The 24,321-nt window shown below is 45.2% G+C and overlaps 1 protein-coding gene across 1 annotated transcript in view; it reads left to right on the top strand.

Annotated features, from left to right (window-relative positions):
• The first annotated feature begins 344 nt into the window (after window positions 1-344).
• The window catches only part of ATOH8 (atonal bHLH transcription factor 8), a 40,541-nt gene continuing 16,564 nt past the window's right edge, over window positions 345-24,321 (top strand). The window contains exons 1-2 of the mRNA XM_066620896.1: window positions 345-1,263; window positions 16,691-16,882. Coding sequence (XP_066476993.1) covers window positions 640-1,263; window positions 16,691-16,882 — 816 coding nt within the window. The 5' untranslated portion in view covers window positions 345-639. The remainder of the gene's footprint in view (window positions 1,264-16,690; window positions 16,883-24,321) is intronic.

The following is a 24,321-nucleotide window of genomic DNA, read 5'->3' as shown; positions in this document are numbered from 1 at the left end:
GGCAAGTGTGCGTAGGATTGCAGGCAGAGAGAGAGCCCAATCCTCTGCATGCCTACTCAGAATTAAATTGCATTATAGTCAGTGGGGCTTACTCTCAGGTAAGTGTGCATAGGATCGCAGCCAGAGAGAGCCCCGTTCTATGCATGCCTACTCGGTCATCACAGTCAGTGGGGCTTACTCTCGGGTCAGCGCATAGGAGCGCAGCTGGAGAGCACTGCCCTGCTCCAAAGGCTGTGTGGGAAAAGGCTTCCTGCCCCTTTAAAGACGCTCCTGTGTGCGGTTTGCCCGTCAGCCAGCCAGTGAGCGGGTCGGTCTCCTTGGAGCAGGCGGCGGGCTGACTGATCTGGCGCACAGGGGCTTCTGTGTAAGCGGAGGCTAAGCAAACACAGATGGGGCTGTCGGCCGCGTGCAGGCACCAAGAATGCGGGCCAGGCGGCAGCAGCAGCAGCAGCGGGGACTTCAGATGACACTCTGAGCCGGCGGCTCACACGGGCGCTCTCGGGCAGGGCGCAGCTGCTCCGCAAAGCCTGTGGCGGCGGCGGCGGCGGCGGCGGCAGGGAGCGAGCGGGGCTGGCGGGGCGGGAGCCCGCGGGCGAGCGGCGAGAGGGCGAGGAGCGCCCGCTGCCCGGCGGCGCCACCATGAAGAACCTGCAGCTGGCGGAGGAGGCGCAGAGGTGGAAGCGCCTTTGCCTGCAGGAGCTGGGCGGCATCAAGAAGCTCCGCAGGAAGGGCAGGGAGCCGGCCAAGCGGGGCTGCGGGAGCTTCCCCGAGGACCTGCGGGTGCCCCGGCCCCACGTGCTGGGCGGCCTGCCGGGGGGCTCGCGGGCGGGAGGCGAGGCGGGGGCGGCGGCCGCGGCGGCGACCCCCGAGCCCCCCGAGGGCAGGCTCGGCGAGGTCCTGGGCGTGAGGAAGCCCGCCTTCCCCGCAGGGCTACTCGCGTCCCAGCAGCAGCCGCCCCCGAGGAAAGACACGTGTCTGCGGGCGGCAGGTCTGAACGGGGCAGGCGGGCAGGGCTTCCCGGACCCCAGCCTGCAGCCCAGGCTCGTGGGGGATCAGCAGGAAATGTCCTACTCGCCCGTTTCCCACTTGATCTACACCAGCAACCCCGATTCCTCCCCATCGCCTCGGAAACGGCTGGGGGAGGCTGCCGGCGTCTCCTCGGAGATCAAAGCCATCCAGCAGACCAGGCGGCTGCTGGCCAATGCCCGCGAGAGGACCCGAGTGCACACCATCAGCGCAGCCTTCGAGGCGCTCCGCAAGCAGGTAAGAGCCCACTCCTGTGTCTGCCTGCTCGGAAGTAAGTCCCGTTATAGTCAATGGAGCTTACTCCCAGGAAAGTGTGGGTAGGATTGCAGCCCCAGAGCCCAATCCTATGCCTGCCTACTCAGAAGTAAATCCCATTATAGTCAGTGGAGCTTACTCCCAGGAAAGTGTGGATAGGCTTGTACCCTAAGCCATCCCCAGCACCACCAAATGTGGAAAGAAGCATCTCTCCCCTACCCCCACCACTCTGTGCCCATCTCAGGTGATAATCCTGTCCCAAAGATGCTTCCTCCTCTGTCCAGGTATCAGATTTAGGTGCTGTTTCTGAAACAAAGTGCCAGGAAAATAGTCCTTGGGGCTTTGCAAGCTCTGAAAGCTCTAAATGTTGGGCTGTCACCTCATGTGAAAGAAATGTGCTCTGCACATTGTCAGAGGCACTTGCTCCTTTATTCTTATTTTGCAAATTCTGGGACTCAGCCATGTATGCCCATCAAACTAGTGTCCAGGGCTGGCTGGAGACATTTTGGCCCCTGAAATGGAAAATTCAAGAGGCACTAAGTTCCGCTGATTAACAGGGAGCGCTATCTCCTGGGGAGTTACTCTGAGCTAACTGCAGAGGAAAGAATTGCCCTGTTTGGCTGAGTGTTTCTGAGCAGGAGAACTTGAACAGATCTGGCCCACAGGGCTCAATCCATCAGCATCTCCAACAGCTTGGCTCTGTGTTTACTTGGTAATTAAGTCCTACTGTAGTCAGTGAGGCTTACTGCCAGGTAAATGTGCCCAGGATTGCAGCCTAATTCTCCTTAATGGCACCAAAATCTGATACCACCACACCTTGCCTCACACTATGATGTTCTGTGTTAGGGTCCTTGGCAACCTTGGTATCCTGTAGTGTGGGCCGAGCTCTCCCCAGGTCAACTCTGCCCCAACATTGCTTTTTTTAAAAAAAAGAAAGAATGCAGATACTCAGCAGCATGGAGTGCCCAGAGGAGGCAGACTGTCAATGACCTTTATAACACTCAGCCTCACTGAAAGGCCACTCAACACTTTGTGCACAAGATTTTGGTCTTAATTCCTAATCTGATTATCAGGTTACAGAGAAGGGGCTGCTTTGGTTCAGTAGAAAACCTTGAAAGAACATTGGGTTCTCTGCTAGGATAATTAAACAATGAATGGTATGTGGCTAATTGCTTGACATGATGTGATTTTTGGTGACCTATAACTGCCTTCTGTCCCGCCACCCCCATGCTGTCAAACTAAACTTGGATGAAACACTGCTATTATCAAAAGTTCACATGGGTCTCCGCCTGGTGTAAATTATATCTTCCTGTTAATCAAATCCACTTTCCTGTCAGTCACACAGGTCTGCACTCAGAACATTTTTTCCAGAGGTATGTGATGTGTGTTCGCATACCTGCGCATGTACTCAGCAAGGTCTGAAATCCAAAAGTATTTGTTAAAAAGACAGGCAGCCCCCCCCCCCCACACACACACATTTGTTTCATGGGCTGTTGAAGGCAGTGTAAGAATAACTTGATTGAGAAGGCAGTTTGCCAGACCCATTAATGATTGTTTTACATTTTGGTAAAATCTAATGCTATTTTTTTTGTCTTGTTTAAACATAACACTCTTATTTAGGTCATAATGGAACCAAGTTTCCTCTCTCTTTTTGGCCAAAAGCTATAAGATACAATTATTCATAAAACAGAGTCAGGATTCAACAGTCCAGTGATTCTCCACAAGATTTTAATTGTAATTTCTAATAGACTTGTTCCTTGGTAACAACTTCCAGAGGCTGAACAGCAGCTGTTTGTAACAGTAAGAACAACAGAGAATGTTGTGGCACCCTAAAATCTAACATATTTGCATAGTCATCCCCCTTACTCTTAAGACTGCTCACAAGCAAAGGCAAACGACACAAAAGAGCAGGGGTCTCCAAACCCCAGCCCAGGGGCCAAATGTGGCCAGCCTGCAGCCAGCCTCTGATCTACTGAGAGCCTCTGGCCAGTTGATCAAACACAACCAGAGTTGTGCTTGCAGGGTGGGGGAATGGGTGTCCATTTAAGTGTGTGCTTTATTTCTTGGGTTGTGTTGGTGCTTGGAGAAATCATGGGCATTTGAGCCCATTCATTCATTTACTCATTCATCTAAGTTCCATCTCTAATGTATTTATTTTTTACATTTTTTTCCGGCCCTCAACACTGTGCCAGCTATTTGATGCGGCCCTTCGGTCGAAATGTTTTGAGACCCCTGCAATAGAGAAACAAACAAATCCTGCTACAAGCCACTTAGCCAACTCTGACCCCATATCAAGAAACACCATTACAGGACCCATTAATGCCAGCAAGGGCATTCTGTTAAGGGCTCATTCACTCCCTCATCCTTTAATGTACAGATGTGTATGTGTGCATGTATACATGCACTCGCATCCAGAATTATCTTCCAACAGTGCCTATGCAGAACAAGTAGGTCAGCCCCTATGCAAAACATTAATAATAATAATAATAATAATAATAATAATAACAGGTATTTATATACCGCCTTTCTTGGTCTTTATTCAAGACTTTATTCAAGGCGGTTTACATAGGCAGGCTTTATTAAATCCCTTATTAAATAGGGATTTTTACAATTTCAAAGAAGGTTCTTTCTTTCAAGAACCACTACATTCAAGGTGTTTCAATTCCAATCTGGCTTCACATTCTGGCCTCCATCCTCCCATGCTCAGAGCAGATGGAATTGCTCGGCTTCAGCTTGTCAGCTGCTCCAAGGTCGCACGGTGCCGGTGGCCTCGAACTGGCGACCTTGTGGATGTTATCTTCAGGCAGACGGAGGCTCTACCCTCTAGATCAGACCTCCTGCCCTATGAAAACAAACTTGGCATCAAGAATGGCACCATCCACAAACCAGTGAGGGAACATTTCAGTTTCCCAGGCCATTCTACTATAGCACTTAAGGCAACCCTCCTCCCACAGAAACACTTAAAAGAATAGATTGAGAAAAAGCTGAATTAGAATTTATGATGAAATTTAACACCATCACAGGAGGAGGTCTGAACAGAAGGTGGGGGGGCTTCTTATGTCACTACATAGCTATTTAGCATTGTGATGCATTTTTTAGCATTGGTTGTGCAAGTTAAGCTTGTTATTAAGTTTTGTTGTATTTCCTTTTGCAAATTCACTTAGGTTTTTTTTTAATAAGAGAATAGTTTACTAGTGAAGATTTCACTTCAAGCATCTGATGAAGTGGACTGTAGTCCATGAAAGCTTATGATGAAATAAGGTGCCATGTAGGCTATAGTACTATAAGACTCTTAGTTGTAATACACATGTAAATATGCTTAGGATTGATGCATTATTGAATAAACATTTTAAGTCATTTAAAAATCCTCATCAGCTTGGCCAAGTGTAAATTTTAAGCCCAGGATTTTAGGAGGAATCATTTCAGACAAGGTTATAGCACCCTAGCCCTTTTAGCAGGCAGGTAAGCACTGGAATGAGGTGGAAATATCTCTCTGTTTTGACCCTGTCCCATCAAGATACAGCAATATCTTGCGCTTTCACCTAGTTAGGGACCAGAGCATGGATGAAAGTCAACAATGGTTGAATGTCAAAGCATAGCCTTATTTAGCTTGCAGATTTATTTACATTTTACAGTGACCAAAATGACTAACTATAACACATGCAGATGTGTGAGAAACCAAAACAGAAATGAAAGAAAAATACTGGTGGTGCCTTGGTATCTGCGGAGGCCAGCCCCCCACAGATGTAAAAAAACTGCTAATAAAAAATCTGTGGTTAGGCACCCCTTAAAGCCTCTGAAGGTTTTTGTACAGCTGTACTTCGGTCTCCTCCGGAGGCTCTTCTGAGGCCCATGGAAGCCTCAGCAGGCCTCAGAAAGCTTTCTAAGTTGCCTTTGGAGGCTTCAGGTTGGGAAAACCTGGCTTGGAGCAGGTCTGGGGGACCCACATTGAGCCAGATCAGCAGATACAAGATCCATGGATAAGTAGGCTCAACCTGTAAACTTATCAAGTAACATCATGGAAGTTTGGATGAAATCAGATGAAAGAGGAAAGCATGTGGATGAACTTTGAAATGTAGTTGTAATCAAAAGCCGTTGAAAGAGCAAAGTGATTAAAGGTATGTCTGTACCTTCACACAGAGCCCATGAGGATTCATATGCCTTCTAACCACAGGACCTTTGCTATTGTACTATGGCATGTTCATGAGCATCAGTGCCTTCTGTACATGTGAGTTCTTGGCTCACGTAGGAGGAAATAGCAGGAAAGCAGCTTGAGTACTGAGTAAGGTACTCTTAAGCTTCCATGGAAAGAACAGGATATCAGTTTAAACAACAAATTAATCTCAAGGTGATAAAACAAAATGATTTACTGTCTTATTTAAGACTAAAGGATAATAATGATATTTATTTTAGAATTTTACTAGTAAAATGTCCTGGGAGGATAGTCTGGGAAAGCAGCACAAGGGAGAGTGAGGACAGGAAGAATAGTGATTTAGCATTTGTTGATTGTACAGAGCATACCACATGTTTAATCTAGATGTAGCCCTTACAATAACCCTATAAGCTGAATAAGTACATTATCCCCATATTGTAGCTAAGACTAAAAAGGGACCAGCTTGCTAAGGCCGCCTAGAGCAGAGGCAAGACTCAAACCAGGGAAGTCCTGATTCACAGCTCAGCACTTTAGCCAGTACAGGCAGGGCCTCTGTATCCACGAATTGTGCAGACTTGGCCCCACCTGAGCCCTCTGTGCTCTAGTCCTCTCTGGAGGGCTTTCTGAAGCCCGCAGAAGCCTCTGTAGACGTATGTGGCCTCTGTGGGCTTCAGAATGCCCTCCGGAGGGGGCCGGAGCACAGCTCTGGTCCCTTTTGAAGGGCTTAAGGGGCCAAAGATTGTGGATTTGATTATCTGCAATTTTCAGTATCTGCAGGTGGTCAGAGAACAGATCCCCCACAGATACTGAGGCCCCACCTGTACACATTTATGGCAAATTGTTCTCTGGTCCAAGCTGGCTCTATGAAAAATCCACCTTCTTCCTGTGATCTGCAAGCAGGGTCTTCAAAACTATGGGGGTTTTTCTCTGTTGAAATTATAATGCATTTTCCTTTGCCTAAGAGCCTTTCTAAAAAGATCACGTTTGGTCATTTATGATCTCTTGCTCTTTTTGGCAAATGTGGATACTATAGTGCAGTGTTATTCAAACTGTGCAGCACGGCTCTTTAGGGAGGCGCCAGGAACTGAAAGGGGAGCCGCGGGATGTCCCCTGTCAGCGATACAGTCACACCCCTGGGCAGAATATGAGCCCATCTTTTGCCCATCTCTGCATCTCCGTCAGCTCTCCCTCTCCGTCAGCTGCGAGAGTGGCTGCCGCCCCCCCAGCCCTCTTCTCCCTCCATTCCAAGGCTGCTGCCTTCTATGTTTGCTGCATGTTGTTTGCAAAGCTCTTCAACCCCCAACTGGCAAGTACCAAGTATGCTCACTTTGCAGTCCTTGTCCTTGCTGACCGTCAGAAAGAAACCCTCCTTGATCCTTGTCTGGTTGGTTCCTAGTTCCAGCCTGGGATCGCTTCTCATCAAAGTGAAATCTCTCTTTTTCAACTCCCTCCCTCTTCAACTCCCCCCTTTCAATCTCCAAACCTTCCCGCTTTCCTCCCCCTCCCCTTAAAGTTGTTTCCATGCAGTTGGCAAAGGGGGAGGGGAGAGACAAGCACACACTTTACTTGGTCAGGAGCAGAAAAAGGGTACTGTTTTTAAAGTGATTTATTAATCTTGTTGTTTGACTGAAGAGGAGAGGCTGTATTTTTAAAGTGATAAATCTTGCTATTTGAAGGGAATACTTATCAGCCATTGATGAAGTGATTGCCAGCCCAATCCTATCCACACTTTCCTGGGAGTAAGCCCCATTGACTCTAATGGGACTTACTTCTGAGTAGACATGCATAGGCTTGAGTTCTGCATATCCTAGTATAGGAGACAAATCAGCTTCCTAACCAAACCCTTATCAGCTCTGATATATTTTCATGGTCTATTTTTGTTTTCCCCACCAGCTGCTGGAAAAATTTAAATTAAATTAATAAAGGGTTCAATCCTATCCAAGGAGAATGGGAGAAATGACTGGTTGGATTGGGGTCCACAGGGGTACGTGTGTGTAATGTTGGTCAGACTGGTTGTTCACAAAGTTCATTTGATAAAACAATTCTATTGGTATGCTTACAAAGTTAAAAAAAAAAAAAAAGAGTCTTCCTGGACCAGACAAAATCTACCTACTCCAGCATCCTTTCTCCAACAGTGATCAGCAGCTGATCATTTATAAAGCATGTATATTGCTGTGTATTAATAATATATTTTTAAGATCTGCATTTAATTAATGATATGTTTAATAATATAGTTAATATTTCTGGCCACTTCCTGTTTAATGATGTCACTTCCAGCCCTCAGGAACATGATGGGGAGTCATGGCCAACAGCCACGGGGGTCAAGGGAGCCACTGGCCGGAAAAGTTTGAGTTCCATTGCTATAGTGGAAGGAAAAGTAAAAAGAGACAGTTCAACACCCAGTAGAGCAGAGTCATTCTGTTCATGCAGATCAGTACCTGCAACATATTAGCTTGGCAGAGTCAGACACAACACTTCCAGCCGTGGTCACAACAAGTTCTTCTGCAAGAAGAGCCTGACTTTGCAACTTCTCCTATTCAACAGATGCCGTACTAGTTGCCTGAGCTGAGGAGGAGGTTGAACAAAATCTTCAAATCCCTTCCACTCCTAAATAGACTATGATTCCAAGTACATACTAGTGAGTTGATTGCTGATCAAATCGCCAGTGTTGTCATGCTTCAGGTGGTTCACCTGCCTTTATTTTTATAAGTGCCATGTGTACATTTCACCTTATATTTCAAAAAGTTAACATTTGGTTAACTTATTTGCCCAAAAAGTTAACATTTGGTAGCTGTGGCAGTTGTTGTTCAGTGCTATCCCTGGCAAGCTGTCCCCAAATTAAAACTCTGAAAAGCTGTAGAACCATTTTATTCAGGAATCTCCCCCAGGAAGAAGAAAGGTGTGTTTGGACTGAATGCCACGAGTACCACCCCATTGCACTACAAGTGTTACTTCTGTTTTCACACTCTATTCTGTCAAAACAGTTCTCAGAAGTCATATGCTTTTTATTGCCAATAGAAAAGTACTACAGTTGTAGATTTCCCACCCACCCTGCTCCACTCAATATGTTGGAGATAGCAATCAACTATTAAGGTATCAAATGATACTTGAAATGTTTATAGAGAGTGTTATAGAGAGCTTCCCCTCTTCCCAAAACATTTTGCTAATTTTATCAACATTTGCTTTAACATCCCTATAAATGCCCTTCGGAGAGTCCCTTCAGGGAGAAAGGTGGGGCAAAAATAAAGTATAATAATAATAATGCCTACTGATGTTCTGCCTGAACAGGGTCCTTTTAAAGGTAAACTTTATGGAGAGAACTATTTGCTTAGTTTGTGATGTAACTCAATGGGTTTGCTACCTGATAACCAAGAGAGCCCTCCCGTTCTCTTGTTGCATAACATGACTGGACACACTGGTGCTCATGGAATGACAGGGGCTTTTGTTGATCTATGAAGGTCCTTATGGGAAGTTCTAACCCAAATACTTCTTAAGCTATGTACATGTGTTTGACAGCACTAAATGGGATGAACCATTCAATGACAGGAAGCACCTGTTTAAAGAGATTTCATGGGCATATCTACATTACCAATTTATATCAGGGTGTGTTTTTTGTTTTTGTTTTTTTTTGTAAACCAGATTTCATCAAATCTGTAGTGGGTATTGGCCTAGTGTGTCACAGGACAACCACACACCAACATCAGTCCTCTTATGGTACGGAAAAAAATTCCATAGCTGCGCACATCAGCTTAAGTTGACTGCTCTCAGTGGTCCACCCAGCTCACCAGCAAATTCAGAGTCCAATCCTATCCGGCTTTCTAGCATCAGTGCAACCACAATGAAGCCTCAAGGTAAGGGAACAAATGTCCCCCTACCTTGGGGAGGCCTTTGTGACTGCCCCCCTTCACCGCAGGATGCAGTCCACACTTTGTTGGCACAGCTGCATCAGCATGACTGAGCCTAAAGCAGGGGCAACCTCCCCATTCAAAGGGACAGATATTTAGTACTAGAATCTGTTTGACTTCTTCTCAGTTTATATCATCTGAAGTCTTGGCTTGCACTGAATGTATCTTTGCAGGTCAAGAGTCCCTCATTGTCCCACTTTCATGTTGCAGAGATGTTTATTTTATCTTAAAATATTTATATTCTGTCATTCTTATATATCAAGTCAAGCTAAGGCAGCTCACAAAATCAAACACAGTATCAAACAACTATTAATTAAAAGGCAGCATAAAACAAACCACTACGTCTGAAAAACCACAGCTAAGTTAACCCCGCCACCATTGCTGAAGATCACCTCCCTTAAAACAGAAAAACCAAGTGTGGTGATTAGGAGGAAAGTCCTTGTACCAGTGCCCCCCACCTGACCCCAGATCTGCCCCTTTTCCAGGGCCAAAATAGTAGTTTATGCCACCCCAAAGGCAAAACCAATCTGAGAGATTCACCCTGGCTGCATGGAGGATTCTCAAAAGCTACGCATATGCATGTTGCTTGCAACACAGGAGGACTGGGAATAAGCTCTGACTTAGTTCAGTCAACTCCTCAAGTAGAAGAAAAGTTAAACCAGCCATTTTCAACCTTTTTCAGCTCACGGCACACTGTCAAGGCACTAAAATTGTCAAGGCACACTCCCAGTTTTTTACTTACATTAAATTACTACATTACCATTAATTTTTAATTCATATGATTAATACAATTAAATCATTACATGACAAAGGGCACAATCCTAACCAGGTCTACTCAGAAGTAAGTCCTATTTTGTTCAATGGGGCTTACTCTCGGGAAAGTGTGGTTAGGATTGCAGCCAAAGACTGGGGGGGGGGCATTGGAGGGGAATATGCCTGTGAGTCTTACTTCTGAGTAGACATGCCTAGGATGGGGCTTTTGGTTGCACTCTTTTTTCTCAAATACATGAGCAGGCAATTGGTACTTGTCTCTCCTCCTCTCCCCCACCCACCACCTCCCACAGGCACATTCCCCCCTCCTCTCATAATTGCAGTTAGCACCTCTCCTACTGTCCCTCCCCTCACTCATCCCCACCTTCCCAAGGTCCAGAATCACTTGCCTCACATTCTCTCCCCCCCCCACTGCCAATTGCCTGCTCCTGTATTTCAGAAAAATTGTTACCAAAAGCCCAATCCCACGTGTGTCTACTCAGAAGTAAGTCCCATTATAGTCAATGGGGCTTACTCCCAGGAAAGTGTGGAAAGGATTGTGGCCCAATGCGCCTCCTCTGAAAGGCAAAGCAGGAAGGGTCACTTTAGGGAGCTGCAGGCAACTGTGGCCAGGAAAAGGGGCTTTCCTGGACCTCAGCCAGCCCATTCTTAGGCTGGTGGCCTCAGCTGGCTTCCTACCTGCTTGTCTGTCCCTGGTTCCTTCCTTCTTACTCACTCTGCCCAGATCTCCTCCAGGTTCCTTTGGCTGCCCAATCAGCATGCGGGGCAGGTAACAACAACTTCATACCCAATCCTAGGCATTGGGTAATCCTAGGCATCAGAAGTAAGCCCCATAATAGTCAACAGGGCTTACTCCCAGGTAAATGAGGATCGGGTTGCAGCCTTCCTCTTGCTCAGCAGCAGGAGATGCAAAGCAGCTGCAGCTGCTCCTTTTTCCAAAGCTGCCACAGCAGCCGCTTCTCCCACGCCCAGCTGCCAGCTGCTGCCTGCCTCCTCTGGCCCGTGGCACACCTGGGGCTGCCTTGCGGCACACTAGTGTGCCACAGCACAGCGGTTGAAAACCACTGAGTTAAACCATAAAAAGAGTTTATTAAAAGGAAAGGGGGGAGAATAACATGAAACTGGAAGAAAGATATAACAAGCAGGCTTATAAAATGACTTGAACACTGGAAGTGGCCAGGTGCAGATCTTGGCCAAAGTAGAACAGACAATTATAGGTAGACTCTTCTATCAAATAATTCCCTTATGCATCAAGCATACTTATCCCCAAGTGTACTTTCACTAGGTTTCAGACTCCATTACACATCTCTAAACCTCTGGAGGATGGGTGGAACTAGTTCAAATGCAGATACATTCTGATATGGCTTGCTCAGAACACAGCCAAGCATCTGGGTTTCACCCTTAAGTAACCTTGATCTATGAGATCAAGGCTGTGTCCAGTCAGATGTTTCACAAAGACCTAGGCATTTCTTCTTGCCCTCTGACCTGGTCAGGTGGGTGGGAGTGCCCAACAGACAATGACTTACCCCAATCTCAGCAGTTGGGCTGACAAGGGTTGTATTTAAGTCATCAGCTGGATGATAAATATACAAAATGACTTTCTGACTGGCCAAGTGCTTTTTTCTGCCATAGCGATGATCTCAAAGAACATAAGAACAGCCCCACTGGATCAGGCCATAGGCCCATCTAGTCCAGCTTCCTGTATCTCACAGTGGCCCACCAAATGCCCCAGGGAGCACACCAGATAACAAGAGACCTCATCCTGGTGCCCTCCCTTGCATCTGGCATTCTGACATAGCCCATTTCTAAAATCAGGAGGTTGCTCACGCACATCATGGCTTGTAACCCGTAAAGGATTTTTCCTCCAGAAACTTGTCCAATCCTCTTTTAAAGGCATCCAGGCCAGTTGCCATCACCACATCCTGTGGCAAGGAGTTCCACAGACCAACTACACGCTGAGTAAAGAAATATTTTCTTTTGTCTGTTCTAACTCTCCCAACACTCAATTTTAGTGGATGTCCCCTGGTTCTGGTGTTATGTGAGAGTGTAAAGAGCATCTCTCTATCCACTCTGTCCATCCCCTGCATAATTTTGTATGTCTCAATCATGTCTCCCCTCAGGCGTCTCTTTTCTAGGCTGAAGAGGCCCAAACACTGTAGCCTTTCCTCATAAGTAAGTAGCTGATAACAGCTGATAACTGATAGCTAAGTAGCTAAGTATTTCAGGAAAACAGATTTTCTATTTATTTGTAATCATTTGATAATTTGTTTTAGAAAGTGTATTAATATAATAATTTCCAGTCTGGTGGGAAATGTTTAACCCATTTTTGCCCAACGCACAGCTGTACACATTTGGTCCCTGTTGCAGGTATGCAACATTGGGCAGAAATGGCTTAAGGATAAAATCAACTAAGGGTGCAATCCTAACCCCTTAAGTCAGTGCTTTCCAGCACTGACATAAGGGCAGTGTAGCTCTGAGGTAAGGGAACAAACATTCCCTTACTTTGAGGAGGCCTCCGTGAGTGACACCCAACTGCAGGATGCAGCACATGTCCCATTGGCACTGACATAAGGGGTTAGGATTGTGCCCTGAAAATCACAAACAGATTAAGTTAGGTGAAAGACTTTCCATTTTTCAAAGCTTATTAGAGTCTTTCAAGTCTCCAAGGGATGAAATGGGCCTGGTACATCTTACATCAATTAATCCTTGTTATCAGCTAGGACAAAGATGTATATACAGCCTCCAGCTTACTTGTTGGTCTTAAGGCTATCTCTCATTCCTTCCTTGTCATCATACAACAGTGTCTTAAAAAGCTGGGAGTCTTTCCCTGAAGTACTGAAATAAATTCATTTTTACCAGCCAGCTTGTCAGGAAGTAAAGAGAAGCATCTCAGTACTTGAAATCTGTACACTAATATTGCACCCATCCACTTCTTTTGGGAAAGCAGCACAAGACACAAAATCAAAGGTGAGACATCACAGGTACCTAGAGTTGTCACTTTTCCTCCTGGAAGATATGTACAATTGATCAGCAGAATAAAACAAGTACAGCATCAATATCTTATTGCAACTCGATCTAATCATGTATATGAACATAAACATGACATTCTATTATTATTATTAATACTGAGATGGAAAACAAGTCACTGATGTCTAGTAGTGCTGTGAGAATAGGATTGCAACTTTAATAGCATCTTACTAACTTGTCTCACAAGTTTGTAGTGTAAAGTGGGATAACCCTTAAGGTTCTTGGGAGAAAGGGTGGGATACAAATGTGGTTAATAAAATTAAGCCCTCCAGATAGCAGGAGGTGAGGCAGTATATCACTCCTGAGCAGAGTTAGAGTGACAGGGCATGTTTTCTTCCAGGCTTAGCTCTCACCAATGGGAGCTAAAGGAAAAAACTCCCCATCAAATATCTAACCCTCAAATTGTCACCCGAAAGGGGGTGAAAGACAGACTGGTCTCTGTAGTTTGGAAGGAGTGATTGTACAAAGGCAGAGGCGGAAAAACTTGAAAACCTTGAGTGAAATGTCAGAAGAAAATTTAAGCTGATATAAATCTGTCCAGCCCTATGATGTCAGCAGGTCAAACCCTACCTATAAAACAATAAATAGTCTGTAGCACCTTAAAGACCAGTTTGTTTCAGTACGAATGTTGATAGATTACCGTTTGCTTCATCAGATGAAGTGGTCTCTGCTGTTTTTGCTGCAGCAGACTAGCAAACATTCCTTATATCATTCCCTTCCACATCCCCCTCTGACCTTATATCACAGCATTTTTTTAGGGATAAAGAACTCTTCAAATAATAAGAAAAAAGTAAACATGACTGCATTTGTCCTCTGTTCCCATTCTTAAAAGAATCATGAGAAAGGACCATCCAAGTTCATCAGAAGGAAGAGAATCCAATTGATTTGGTGACAGCAGGTGGAGGGGAGATTGTGCATGCCCATGCTCATTCCCACAAGTTTAAGGAGCCAACCCTCTGACATCTCCATGCATAACCCATGTATTTAGAAATAGGCTATAGAGAGGTCTGAAAGGCAAAAATGCCATCGTCCAGATCCTTAATGCCAGGCACACATTAACTTAGGGCACAGTCCTAACCAACTTTCCAGCACTGACATAGCTGTGCCAATGTGGCATGCACTGCATCCTGCAGTGGGGAGGCAGTCAAGGAGGTCTCCTCAAGATAAGGGCATGTTTGTTACTTTACTTTGTGCCTGCATTGCAGCTAGGTCAGTGCTGGAAAATTGGTTAGGATTGAGCCCTTAGACTTTTACTCAGTGCTGTGCAATCCTAGGCATGTTTGCTTAGAAGTAAGTCCCAACAGGACCCAAGTTAAGTGTGCACAGGACTGCAGTTTTAGCCACAGTATACCAAAAGCTAATAGCAGGCATACCACACATATGCTCACATTAATTCAAGCCTCAGCAAGCTATTATATGTACATGGGGTCATGTTCAGGTTATTCTTTTTCACATTGTTAAGGCTTAACTAATTTATCTTGCTATATGCTGTTCTGTAACAAAAAGGCAATTCTGAACATTCCCAGCCTGGTTTATATGTCTCTCTTGACTCAGAAATAAGTCTCACTGAGTTCAGTGGGAAGTACTCCCAGGTAAGTTTAGCCAAGTCTGTCTTTGTTGCAATTCCACTTTTTAGTAAAAAGCACCAAAATGACAGGAACTCGGGAAAGGTAAGGGTTATTTTTGGGAAAACAGAAAAGAACACTTTTGAGTTAAACAACTGCAGTCACATACCATGGTAGCACCAAGTCTATTAAAAATAAAATATTCATTGAAATGAATGGGGACTGAAATTGGTCCGCACAACCGCTGAGCAGTAGAGCTCCAGTGCTCCACATGCAGTAGCCCAACATTGGCTAGCACCAGTGGAGCACCACTGCTAGGGCCCACAAACATGCCTTATGGCACGTTTGCAACAGTGCACACCAGCGGTAAGCCGACTTGCACTGGTTAGGATTGGGCCCTGAGACAAGGCAAATAATGCAGATTTTGTCATTGTGGATACCTAAATTATTTATCCCATTTATGTCAGAGCACCAAGAAGGAGCGTCTTGGGCTATTGCCCATCACCTGTATCCCCACTCATATGGAGCAGCAGCTTACATAAGGCCTCCAGGGCCACACCTACCTGACATCTATACAGCACTGTCGTTTTCCTCCCACAGACCTCAGAATAGAGGGAGAACTGTTTGTTCCTCCAGACTCACAAGGTTCAGGCTCCTCCCATCCACCTAGTCTCCAGATCTGAGCCAACCCTGTCTCTTACTTGGCCCTCTCCTTATATTTCCCTGGCCTTAGATGCTCCTTCCCCCTTCCTAGTTCCACCCACCAACTTGGTGGGTTGCCTTCTGGTTCTAAGCCCACTTTTCTGGAGGACTAGAAAGGTCTTGCAGATACTTGATGCTTCCTGGCTGTTCCAGCACATGCAGGCACACTCTGCTCAAAGGGCTACAGCCCACGTCCTGCCCTAGTGAGGCCTTTCTGGCCTCTCTCGTCCAACGCCCAGCGCTGTGTCCATTGAACAGCCCTCCCCCAGATCAGATAAGTCCAGCCCCAAGCAATTTCTTTCTGCCCCCCCACGCACACGCATTTTACAATGAATTGACACAAAGATAATCCCATCTATCTTTATAAGCAATGACTTCCAAAATTCCAAGTATGCTTTTCCATATATAGAGCACCAGAACAAAACAGGCAAGATTAACCAACACATATGACCCTGTTGTGATCCTGTTGTGCTGGAGGCACTTAACTGTTTTTAAAAGAGTTGCAACAGGACTGGGAGGGCTTTTGTTTCCCATATATTTCTTTTGTCCCACTGTCTCCTCTGGCCAAACAGGATGTGGAAGCTTTTGAAACAAGAATAAAAACCTGTAAGCTACTGGTTATTGGAGATGAAAGTGGGAGAAGTGCACATTCCATGAGGTGATTTTTCTTTCAAGTTGCCTTCATCTCTTTGAAAAAGGCTAGTGTCCATCTTCAATATTCCTTCACAGCTAGGTTTTGATAAGTGTCCTTCCAAACAAATGTTCCAGGACAGTTGAAACACACAGATTAGCTGAAAATTTAAGTATGATTTCTACTACTAATTTTCACATTGCATCAGCTCATCTAGAGACTTGATCTTGTAGATGTTTCTGCAGCAATTAGATGTCTGCAACTGCAGGCTAGGAATGAAGGTCAGTGGCTTCTGTAGGAACTTGCTGTGAGCTTTAGGTATAAGGCAGTAGCCAGAATTACATGTACTGAGCAGGACATGCAGAACTCATACATTGAAAGTTTGCCCTGTGTAACCCATGACAACTGTTGAACATCTCTTGAGCTTGATAGCAACAACAGTTGCATTTTTCAGATGCTAAAACAGTCCTGCTGAATCACAAAAGTCATTTCATTTATTGCAACAAATTCATTTCATATGAAGTATGGAAAGGCTGTCTTTTGCTGCAGTTCTTACTTATGGATCAAGCTAAAAAATCATGGTAAGACTTTAGGTACCTTTCCAAGCACTGAATGTTAATGGTCCAGTCTAATTTACTCTTATTGCCCTTTCTAGGTTCCCTGCTATTCCTATGGGCAGAAGTTATCCAAATTGGCCATCCTGAGGATAGCATGCAACTATATCCTCTCCTTGGCCAAACTTGCCGACCTGGATTACAGCGCTGACCACAGTAACATGAGCTTCTCTGAATGTGTGGAGCAGTGCACTAGGACCTTGCAAGCCGAAGGAAGGTCTAAAAAAAGAAAGGTATGTTTCAGATGAGAGAAGAAAACAACGGTCAGTTGTAAATGAATGGGCAACTCCTGTAGCTCTTCATTTTATGAACATTTTCTTCTTCTTGTTATGAATATTTTCTTTTTCTTGTTCTTACTGTCTTTCTCCTGTGAGTTTTCTCCAGTGTAAATTTTTGAATCCTTTCATTTTTTTCTTTACACACACTCAGACTGAGGTTTCTTATTCCCCTCAATTCCTTTCTGCATTTGAATACAAGAATAATACTTGATGGATTTTGGCTTCCTGCTGTAATTCTTTTTTTTTAAGCTATCTCTAAGCTACTCTTTACAGATCCTAAGCGTTCCACCAGTCAGCTGATTTGTCTGTTTAATCCAAAAGCCAAGCTACACATTACATTAGCAATGTGTTTGGTCTTGGTGTATGCTACCATGAATAGCACACACCTGGGATGCAGCTTGTGGTCCAGTTCAAAGAGTAATAGCAGATTCCTATGCTCAAGCTGCAGCTTCTCCCTACGCTTGCTTTTGCTCACCTATGAGATCAGCTCAGAATCACAGTGTGTTAAAATCATATGGACAAAAGCAAGTGAAATGGGTTATCCAGATTTATGGGCACAGTTCTGCAGTATGGAAGTTCCTTTTAAGAGGGGCTGAAAAGAGTCCCTGGAAAGTATGTGTAGGCACACAGAGGCTAATGTGATCCTGTGAAGAATCCCTTGGAGATGTCTGTATGTACAGGTTCTATAAACAAGTATATACCCTGAGAAACCAATGGGGCACCTTAAAGAAACAACACCCAAACAAATCAAATGCTGCATTCCTTTGGGTTCCTTAAACTCTGAGCCAATTAGCTGAAATCATCACCAAGCTGTGCTCAAGAGGAAACCAAGCATTCTGCCAGTCTTCCTCCCGGAAAGTGACATGGGTAAATTAAAAGAAAGATTGATGCCTTTATTCAAAGTTTTATGACAAAAAAGGTTCTATAAACTTCAAGTGAACTTCCTGTCTGCATTCAGGACCTCGTTGTCATGCAGGGTCATAAATCAGCTGGATGGTAAATGCATAGCTAAACTGAGGAATATTTTAAACCTTTTGCCCTGCTAAGGATTGCCTCTTCTGTTCCCCAGTGTTATTTCTGTTTGCTTTTGTGCAAATCATGTTTAGGAATGCATTTGATATTCTCCCATCCACCTCCCTTTCTCTTTGTCAGCATGTGATATGGCTGGATCAGGGGGCTGAGGAAATGCATTTGAATGAAATTAGCACCAAATGTTTGTCACAGGGCAGGCAGGCAGGCAGGCGGGCGGGCGGGCGGGCGGGGGAGTGCAAAAAGACAGTGCGAGGAGAGATTCAGACTTGAGAAAGAGACTATCCGAAGGGGTTAAGACACAGAGACAGCTGGAGGAAGAAGAAGAAAATAGGGAACAAAAGAGACAGATTCAAAGATACAGGCACAGTGAAGAAATGCTGGTCCTCTGGGATATTGCATGGAAGGGCAATGAAAAGTAAGCAAGCCAACAGACAGTAAAGATGATACGCTGGTGGTGGCAGCAGCTGTCCTAGATGACAGTGGCGGACCTCCCCAGCCCTGCGCTCCAGGGCAAATATCCGTGACGGTGCCCCCCACAGGATGTCGCTGCCCCCCCTGTGCACAAATCTGCCCTCCCCACTTACCTGGAGCATGATGGAACCTCACACGACTCTAGGACACGTCAGGGAAGCCTCTCTGAGGTTCCCCGATGCTTTAAACTGTGCTTCTGGAAAACCAGAATCACGGTTTCTGACCCTGTCAGGAGCCTCAAAGAGGCTTCCACGGGGTCCTAAAGGTGCAAGAGGCTCCATGCCTGGGGCATTTGTCCCATCAAATGAATGATCAAATGAAGTCTGCCACTGCTAGGTGAGCTGGAGGCCCTGGGACCAGTTTGCCTCAAGAAAGCATAAGGGAACAGCAATCCCAAGCATATCTGCTCTCCCTCACATCTATTCTACTAATTGCTCTTCCCCACTCTTGACCTCGTCTTAACAAGCCTGTTATTCCCCATTTCACTGTCCTGGTAATTACTTCAGAGGTGGGAGGCAAGCCTCTGTTCACACACAGACACCATCCACTGCAAAAAGGCAACCTGGAGGGGAGGGGTGTTGTTGTCTGGAAAGCAACTAGTTGTAATTGATTGGCTAGTTTTAACCAATCAGAAACCTTTCTGCTGCCGGAAGAATAATGGAAGGGCTGCAGCTTTGGATACAGAAAGTTTCAGGTTTGGTTCCTGGCCTCCTAAGTTTAAAAATCTTCCCAACACCTCTGCATGAGCGCCTGGAGAGCTGCTGACAGTTGGTGCAGTCCACAAGACTGGGCAAGATGGACTGATGGCCTGATTCTGTATAAGCAGTTTCATACATTCATGGAATGTCTGAAGCTGGTTTGTGTTTTCAGTGGGAGTTGTGTGTACACCTCAGGTTATTGCAAGTGACTGTGTCAGTGCCTGACCTAAACGCAGCTGTAAGTCTTAACAGGGGCTGCAAGAGACCAGACGGCTCTTAAGTTGAGCTGGATGATGCTTTCTTCCTTACTTTTTTTTTTTGAAACAATTACCTAAATATATATATAAATGTACAGAGCTTGAACAGTAGGGTTACTGGGGAAATGCGCTTGCTGTGTTCTTGTCAGATGTGAATTTTCTTCCTGGTCTGAACGAAGTGAAAAGTTGTTCTGGCAGTTTGCAGAGGAAGCATGCTGAGTACCAGCACCCTGGCTCGCCCTTGTGATATCCTGAAAAGCACCTCCCCATTACTGATGCAGTTTTGCCCCTTGAAAAAACTAAATGATTGCACTGTTCAAGAAAACAAGAGGACTCCAGTGTACATTTCAATTAAATGACATTTTAAAAAGGCATCAACATACTTGACACATGGAGGAAGGGGCAAGGCTGATAACCAGGGCCTAGGAGAGGGGGGTAAAGGGGGTCATTTGTACCCAGGACCAGGGCCAAAAAGGGGGCCCGGGAGCCAAAGGAGGGGGCCCAGAAAGTTCCTGGGATCTTACATTTTCCAATCTCACCCAGACTCACTGCCCGCACTGGATGCACATGGCAGCGATTACTGCCAGAAGCCACACGCACCAGGCCCAGGAATGCATACATTCCTTAACAGTGTCACATCTGGGAGGAAGCTGGCCTGCTCCAGGAGCTCTTTGGCTTATGGATCTGCTTACCATGAAGGAGTGGATGGGAGCTCAGGAACACAGCTGCGGGACTACAGCTGCTACAGAAGTGCTGCCCACCCCCATTGGCCCCTACTCTGTTTCACCCCCTCCCTCTTTTGCCCCAAAGAAACTTTGTACCCCCTGACAGAATTCCTCTTGGAGGCCCTGCTGATCACACACTCAGCATTGGATTTACTGGTAGGAATGTCTGTCTTTTTCACAGCCAAATCAGGGGAATTTGGTGAATTCATGGTAGAGGTGAATTAGAGGCTTGTTTCGAAGATACGTTTGAATATCTCTTTCAGTAAGGTACATTTTATTTAATGAAAGGCTGGAAAGAGTGTAACTCTCCACTTCACTCTTTGAATATCATTAAAAAGCAGATTTCTTCACATTTTTGATTGATATTCTCTGCCAATTTCAGTAAGCACATTTTCCTTACCTAGACTCCAATAGTAGAAATAGGTAGATAAAGAATTGCATGGAGCAGCAGATTGTTTCTTTCATATTGTTTCTAAGGGGGCGGGGGGGGGTCAAATTTGCAGAGTAGCATGCCTTGAAGGGGTTTCAAAGAGGCCTTCTGAGGATGTGTGTGGCCTCCCCGGGCATCAGAAGGTCTCCAAAAGGCACTTCTGTTTTTGCGGAAAACCAGAAGTACCTTTTTAAGGCCTCCAGGAGGCCTTCTGAGGGTGGGGGGGGGAGTGTATGGGGGGTATGGGGTTGTCTGAAATTTATGGGCCCCGGATGTCCAACGCCCTAGCTATGCCACTTTCCCTCAACTGCTCTTTCTGGTGCAATAAGTAGATCCTGACCCCCAACCCTGCTTTGCAGGCCAATAGAGCAAGCACATATTTAACATGATTGTCTCAAATGTCTAATTATTCCTCAGGTTTCCACAGTCAAATTATTTAAACAAACCCATACTCTTTTTTCACCTTGTCATTAGTTTGTTTTTTGGGGTAGTCTGTGTGTGTGTGTGTGTGTGTGTGTGTGTGTGTACTGTGTTGTCAGTTTTTAAACTGCTACAGATCAATTCTATGCATGTTTACTCAGAAGTAAGTCCCATTGTATTCAGTGGGGCTTACTCCCAGGAAAGTGTGCATAGGATTGCAGCCTACTAGATCCAAGAAACTATCAATAGCGGGATTTTCTTATGTACTGTTGAAAGATTCAGTGAGCCAAGATAATCAGTCCCCACCAAGCCCACCCAACTCCAGTATGTAACCCCACTGTCTGTTCCCCCTCCCTCCCTCTCTCCCTCCCTCTGGCTCTTTTAAGCTTGTCCGAGCGCTCAGTGGCATTGCAAGCTTTTCACACACTCAAAAAGTAGCTGATTGAAGCGTGTTCTGGCAGGCAAAAGCTGCAGATGTTACATTTACCAGCTTGTGGATAATCTTTTGTTTTGTTTTGGATGTTCTACTATATCTGTTGTTCCTGACATTATGGCTAGATTGGTTGGCTTTTTTCCCCCTTTCTTTCTTCATGTTGTTATTACAGTTGGAAACAATGGCTGAGTGTGTTTGGTCCTCTCCCACTTCTTCCAAAATGAAAATACCAAACGATTTTCAGACTTAGCAAGCCCCCATTTAGTCAGTTCCTGCAAGTTGATCCTATCTGAACAGACAAACTGGATATGCTAGCCTCCCCCAATCCATAATAGGAGAAGAATGAAAGTAGAATTTTCCAAACTTTGGATAGTAAATGTATACTTTTTCCTGAATTAAAATAAGAGGTTTGCTTTATTTTTATTTTCAAAAAAAGTTTATTTTTGAAGATGAAAGGGTAATCATGACCTGCTCTTAGAAGAGAGCCTCTATGTGTTTTTGCTTACAGCTGTTCCTGGGGTACCTCCTGGATGAAAGGAGGCAGGTCTACTCATGCAGAGATACAACCAGCAGCCTCCTCTGAGAGCAGAGACATTCACCTGCTTCTTTGTATTGGCAGTGATAGAGCAATCTGTTTATGACTGATACAAAAAGGGTCACCAGTCTACCTCCAAAGGAGGCTGATCAAAAGGAGCCAAGGTCAGAAATGGTCAGAGATGCCATGGCAGCTTTCTCTGAATGTAGATACTTTGGGCTTTAGTTCAGTGTATTTCTTGTTAGCATTCTCATGTAGAACATTGATGGCATGCCCTGACATAGGGATTGGGCATTCGTGTATGAAAAAGACACCGAGAATGCAGATCATCACTCAGCCAGGCAATGAATGAATGATCTCTAACATTTATATAGTTGTAGTTGTGGGGAACCAGACAACACCCTTGCTGCATCATGTTAGGGTCTTCAAGGGGGGACCAAGGCATACATACCACAAGTACCTGTTCTGGCTGTCATTGTTATAGGTGGGATCTCGGTATCCGCTGATTTGACTCACAACTGATACCATGGTCCACCTTTAAATGCCTTGTAACAAGGAAAAAAGTACCAAAATTCAATTTCCTACCTTCAAGCTATTAAATAATTATAATTTCATTCCATTATTCACCCCATCTAGTGGCTGCATGCAATATAGTGTCGATACCATTGCATTCTGGGGCAACAATAGGGGGGCAAGAAACCATGAAGTGGGTCTTTAAAGCTATTTTTCCACTGATTTTTTTTTTAATCCACTGGGTGTTCTGGAATGGAACCCCCATGGATAACGAGGCACATCCTGTATATCGCAGCCTGACTTCAGGGCCAGGGTCCCTAGAAGTGTGTATGTTTAAGATGTTTAAAAAGGTATGAACGCAGTTTTCTGAATCCATGCACAACATATGTTCACTGCTGGGGCCCAGGTATGTCTCACAGCAGTCCCTATGTGTGGTTCTACTCACAACTTTGTCCTATGGGTCAGCTTCATTCTATTCATGGTATTCAGCTCTTAACTGTTAATTCTGCTCTCAGGGCACAATCCTAGCCACCTTTTCAGCACCAAGGGAACAAAACATTCCCTTACCTTGAGGAGGCCTCTGTGACTGCCACCCAACTGCAGGATGTAGCACCTACCTCGTTGGCACAACTGTGTCAGTGTGGGAAAGTTTATTAGGATTTGGGCTCTAGGTATTTACTTATCTCAGAGAAGGCTAAAGTCCTTCAGAAATCCTTCTTGCTTCAGACACTTCAGTGACATTACCAAGAGCCATCATATACCAGCCCCTGGCATCGGGGCATACATCACCCACACATTTGTATGTACTTTATTTCTTCCTAAGTGTTGCCCTGACTGCTTGACCTGGGCATTGTATGACTTGTGCTAGCATTGAAGTAGCAGGAGCACAGTAAGCATTGCCTTCATCTTACCTCTTGGTGAACCTGAGCGATGAGGGAGCAGAATGTGACCCTCAGAAAGTATCTCGTGTACATTGCAATCGCTCATCTGCTGGGGAAATACCTTTAGAAGCCCAGAGAGGATGGAGTTTTCTTGGCTGCCCTCTCCCTCCTCCACCACCACCCAGCCACTCTGACTCCAGTGTTTGAAAGATAATATTGCTTGCTTCATTAGTTTTCTGAACATAACAGTGACTAGCGGTTGGGGGAGGTTGTTGACCTGCAGCTGGTTAGCTCACAAGGTTCTTGGGGGGGGGGGGTCCTTTTTGGTTTTGATTAGTTGTTCTGCTAGTGAGTAACATTGTTGAGCAGATGGAAGCTGAACTGAGCTGGAGCTGGGAGGGTTTTCCTCCCCCATCCTCCCCCCCCCGCTTCTCTCGCTCTCCTGGCAGTCGCAGACTCCAGATGTTCAGAGTGCTAGTTGGGAAGTCCTGCTGGCGCCACTCAGGGCAGAGGGCAGGGGAAAGGCACGCGAGCTGGAACCCAAAGCACTCAGTCACTGCAGGATTTGGCACATCCCCAGCTTTTTGCTGGCACATACCCCAGCACTCTCCTAACCATCTGTTCCAAAAAAACACTTTCAGAACCTCATCATCACTCAGGATACAACACTGAGAGCAGCTGTTAGGGAGGCAGGAGGGGGAAAACTCTGCAAAAGGTCCCTTTGTGAGAGAGGAAGCTGGCGTATAAATAACAGCAGAACAGTTGCGGCTCCATAAAAGTTTTCTGCTGTAATTTGTTTTTTAATTACACACACTCACATTTGTAAAGAGTGAAAAATAAAAAAATAATAATGTAAAAGAATAGCACACTGTTGTTGAAAACAGTCAGTATTTTGTTAGTCCATTTCAGGGGTCAGATGAAATGAAAATAAAGCATAAATAATAAAACAGTTATTTTATCAGGGTTTCCTTAGACACTCTTTTTTTAAGGATGCAGTTT

This window comes from Tiliqua scincoides, chromosome 3 (assembly GCF_035046505.1).
Source record: "Tiliqua scincoides isolate rTilSci1 chromosome 3, rTilSci1.hap2, whole genome shotgun sequence".
Classification (NCBI taxonomy): Eukaryota; Metazoa; Chordata; class Lepidosauria; order Squamata; family Scincidae; genus Tiliqua; species Tiliqua scincoides.
Note: the sequence above shows the minus strand (reverse complement) of the source record. Positions and strands in the feature narration are given on the sequence as shown.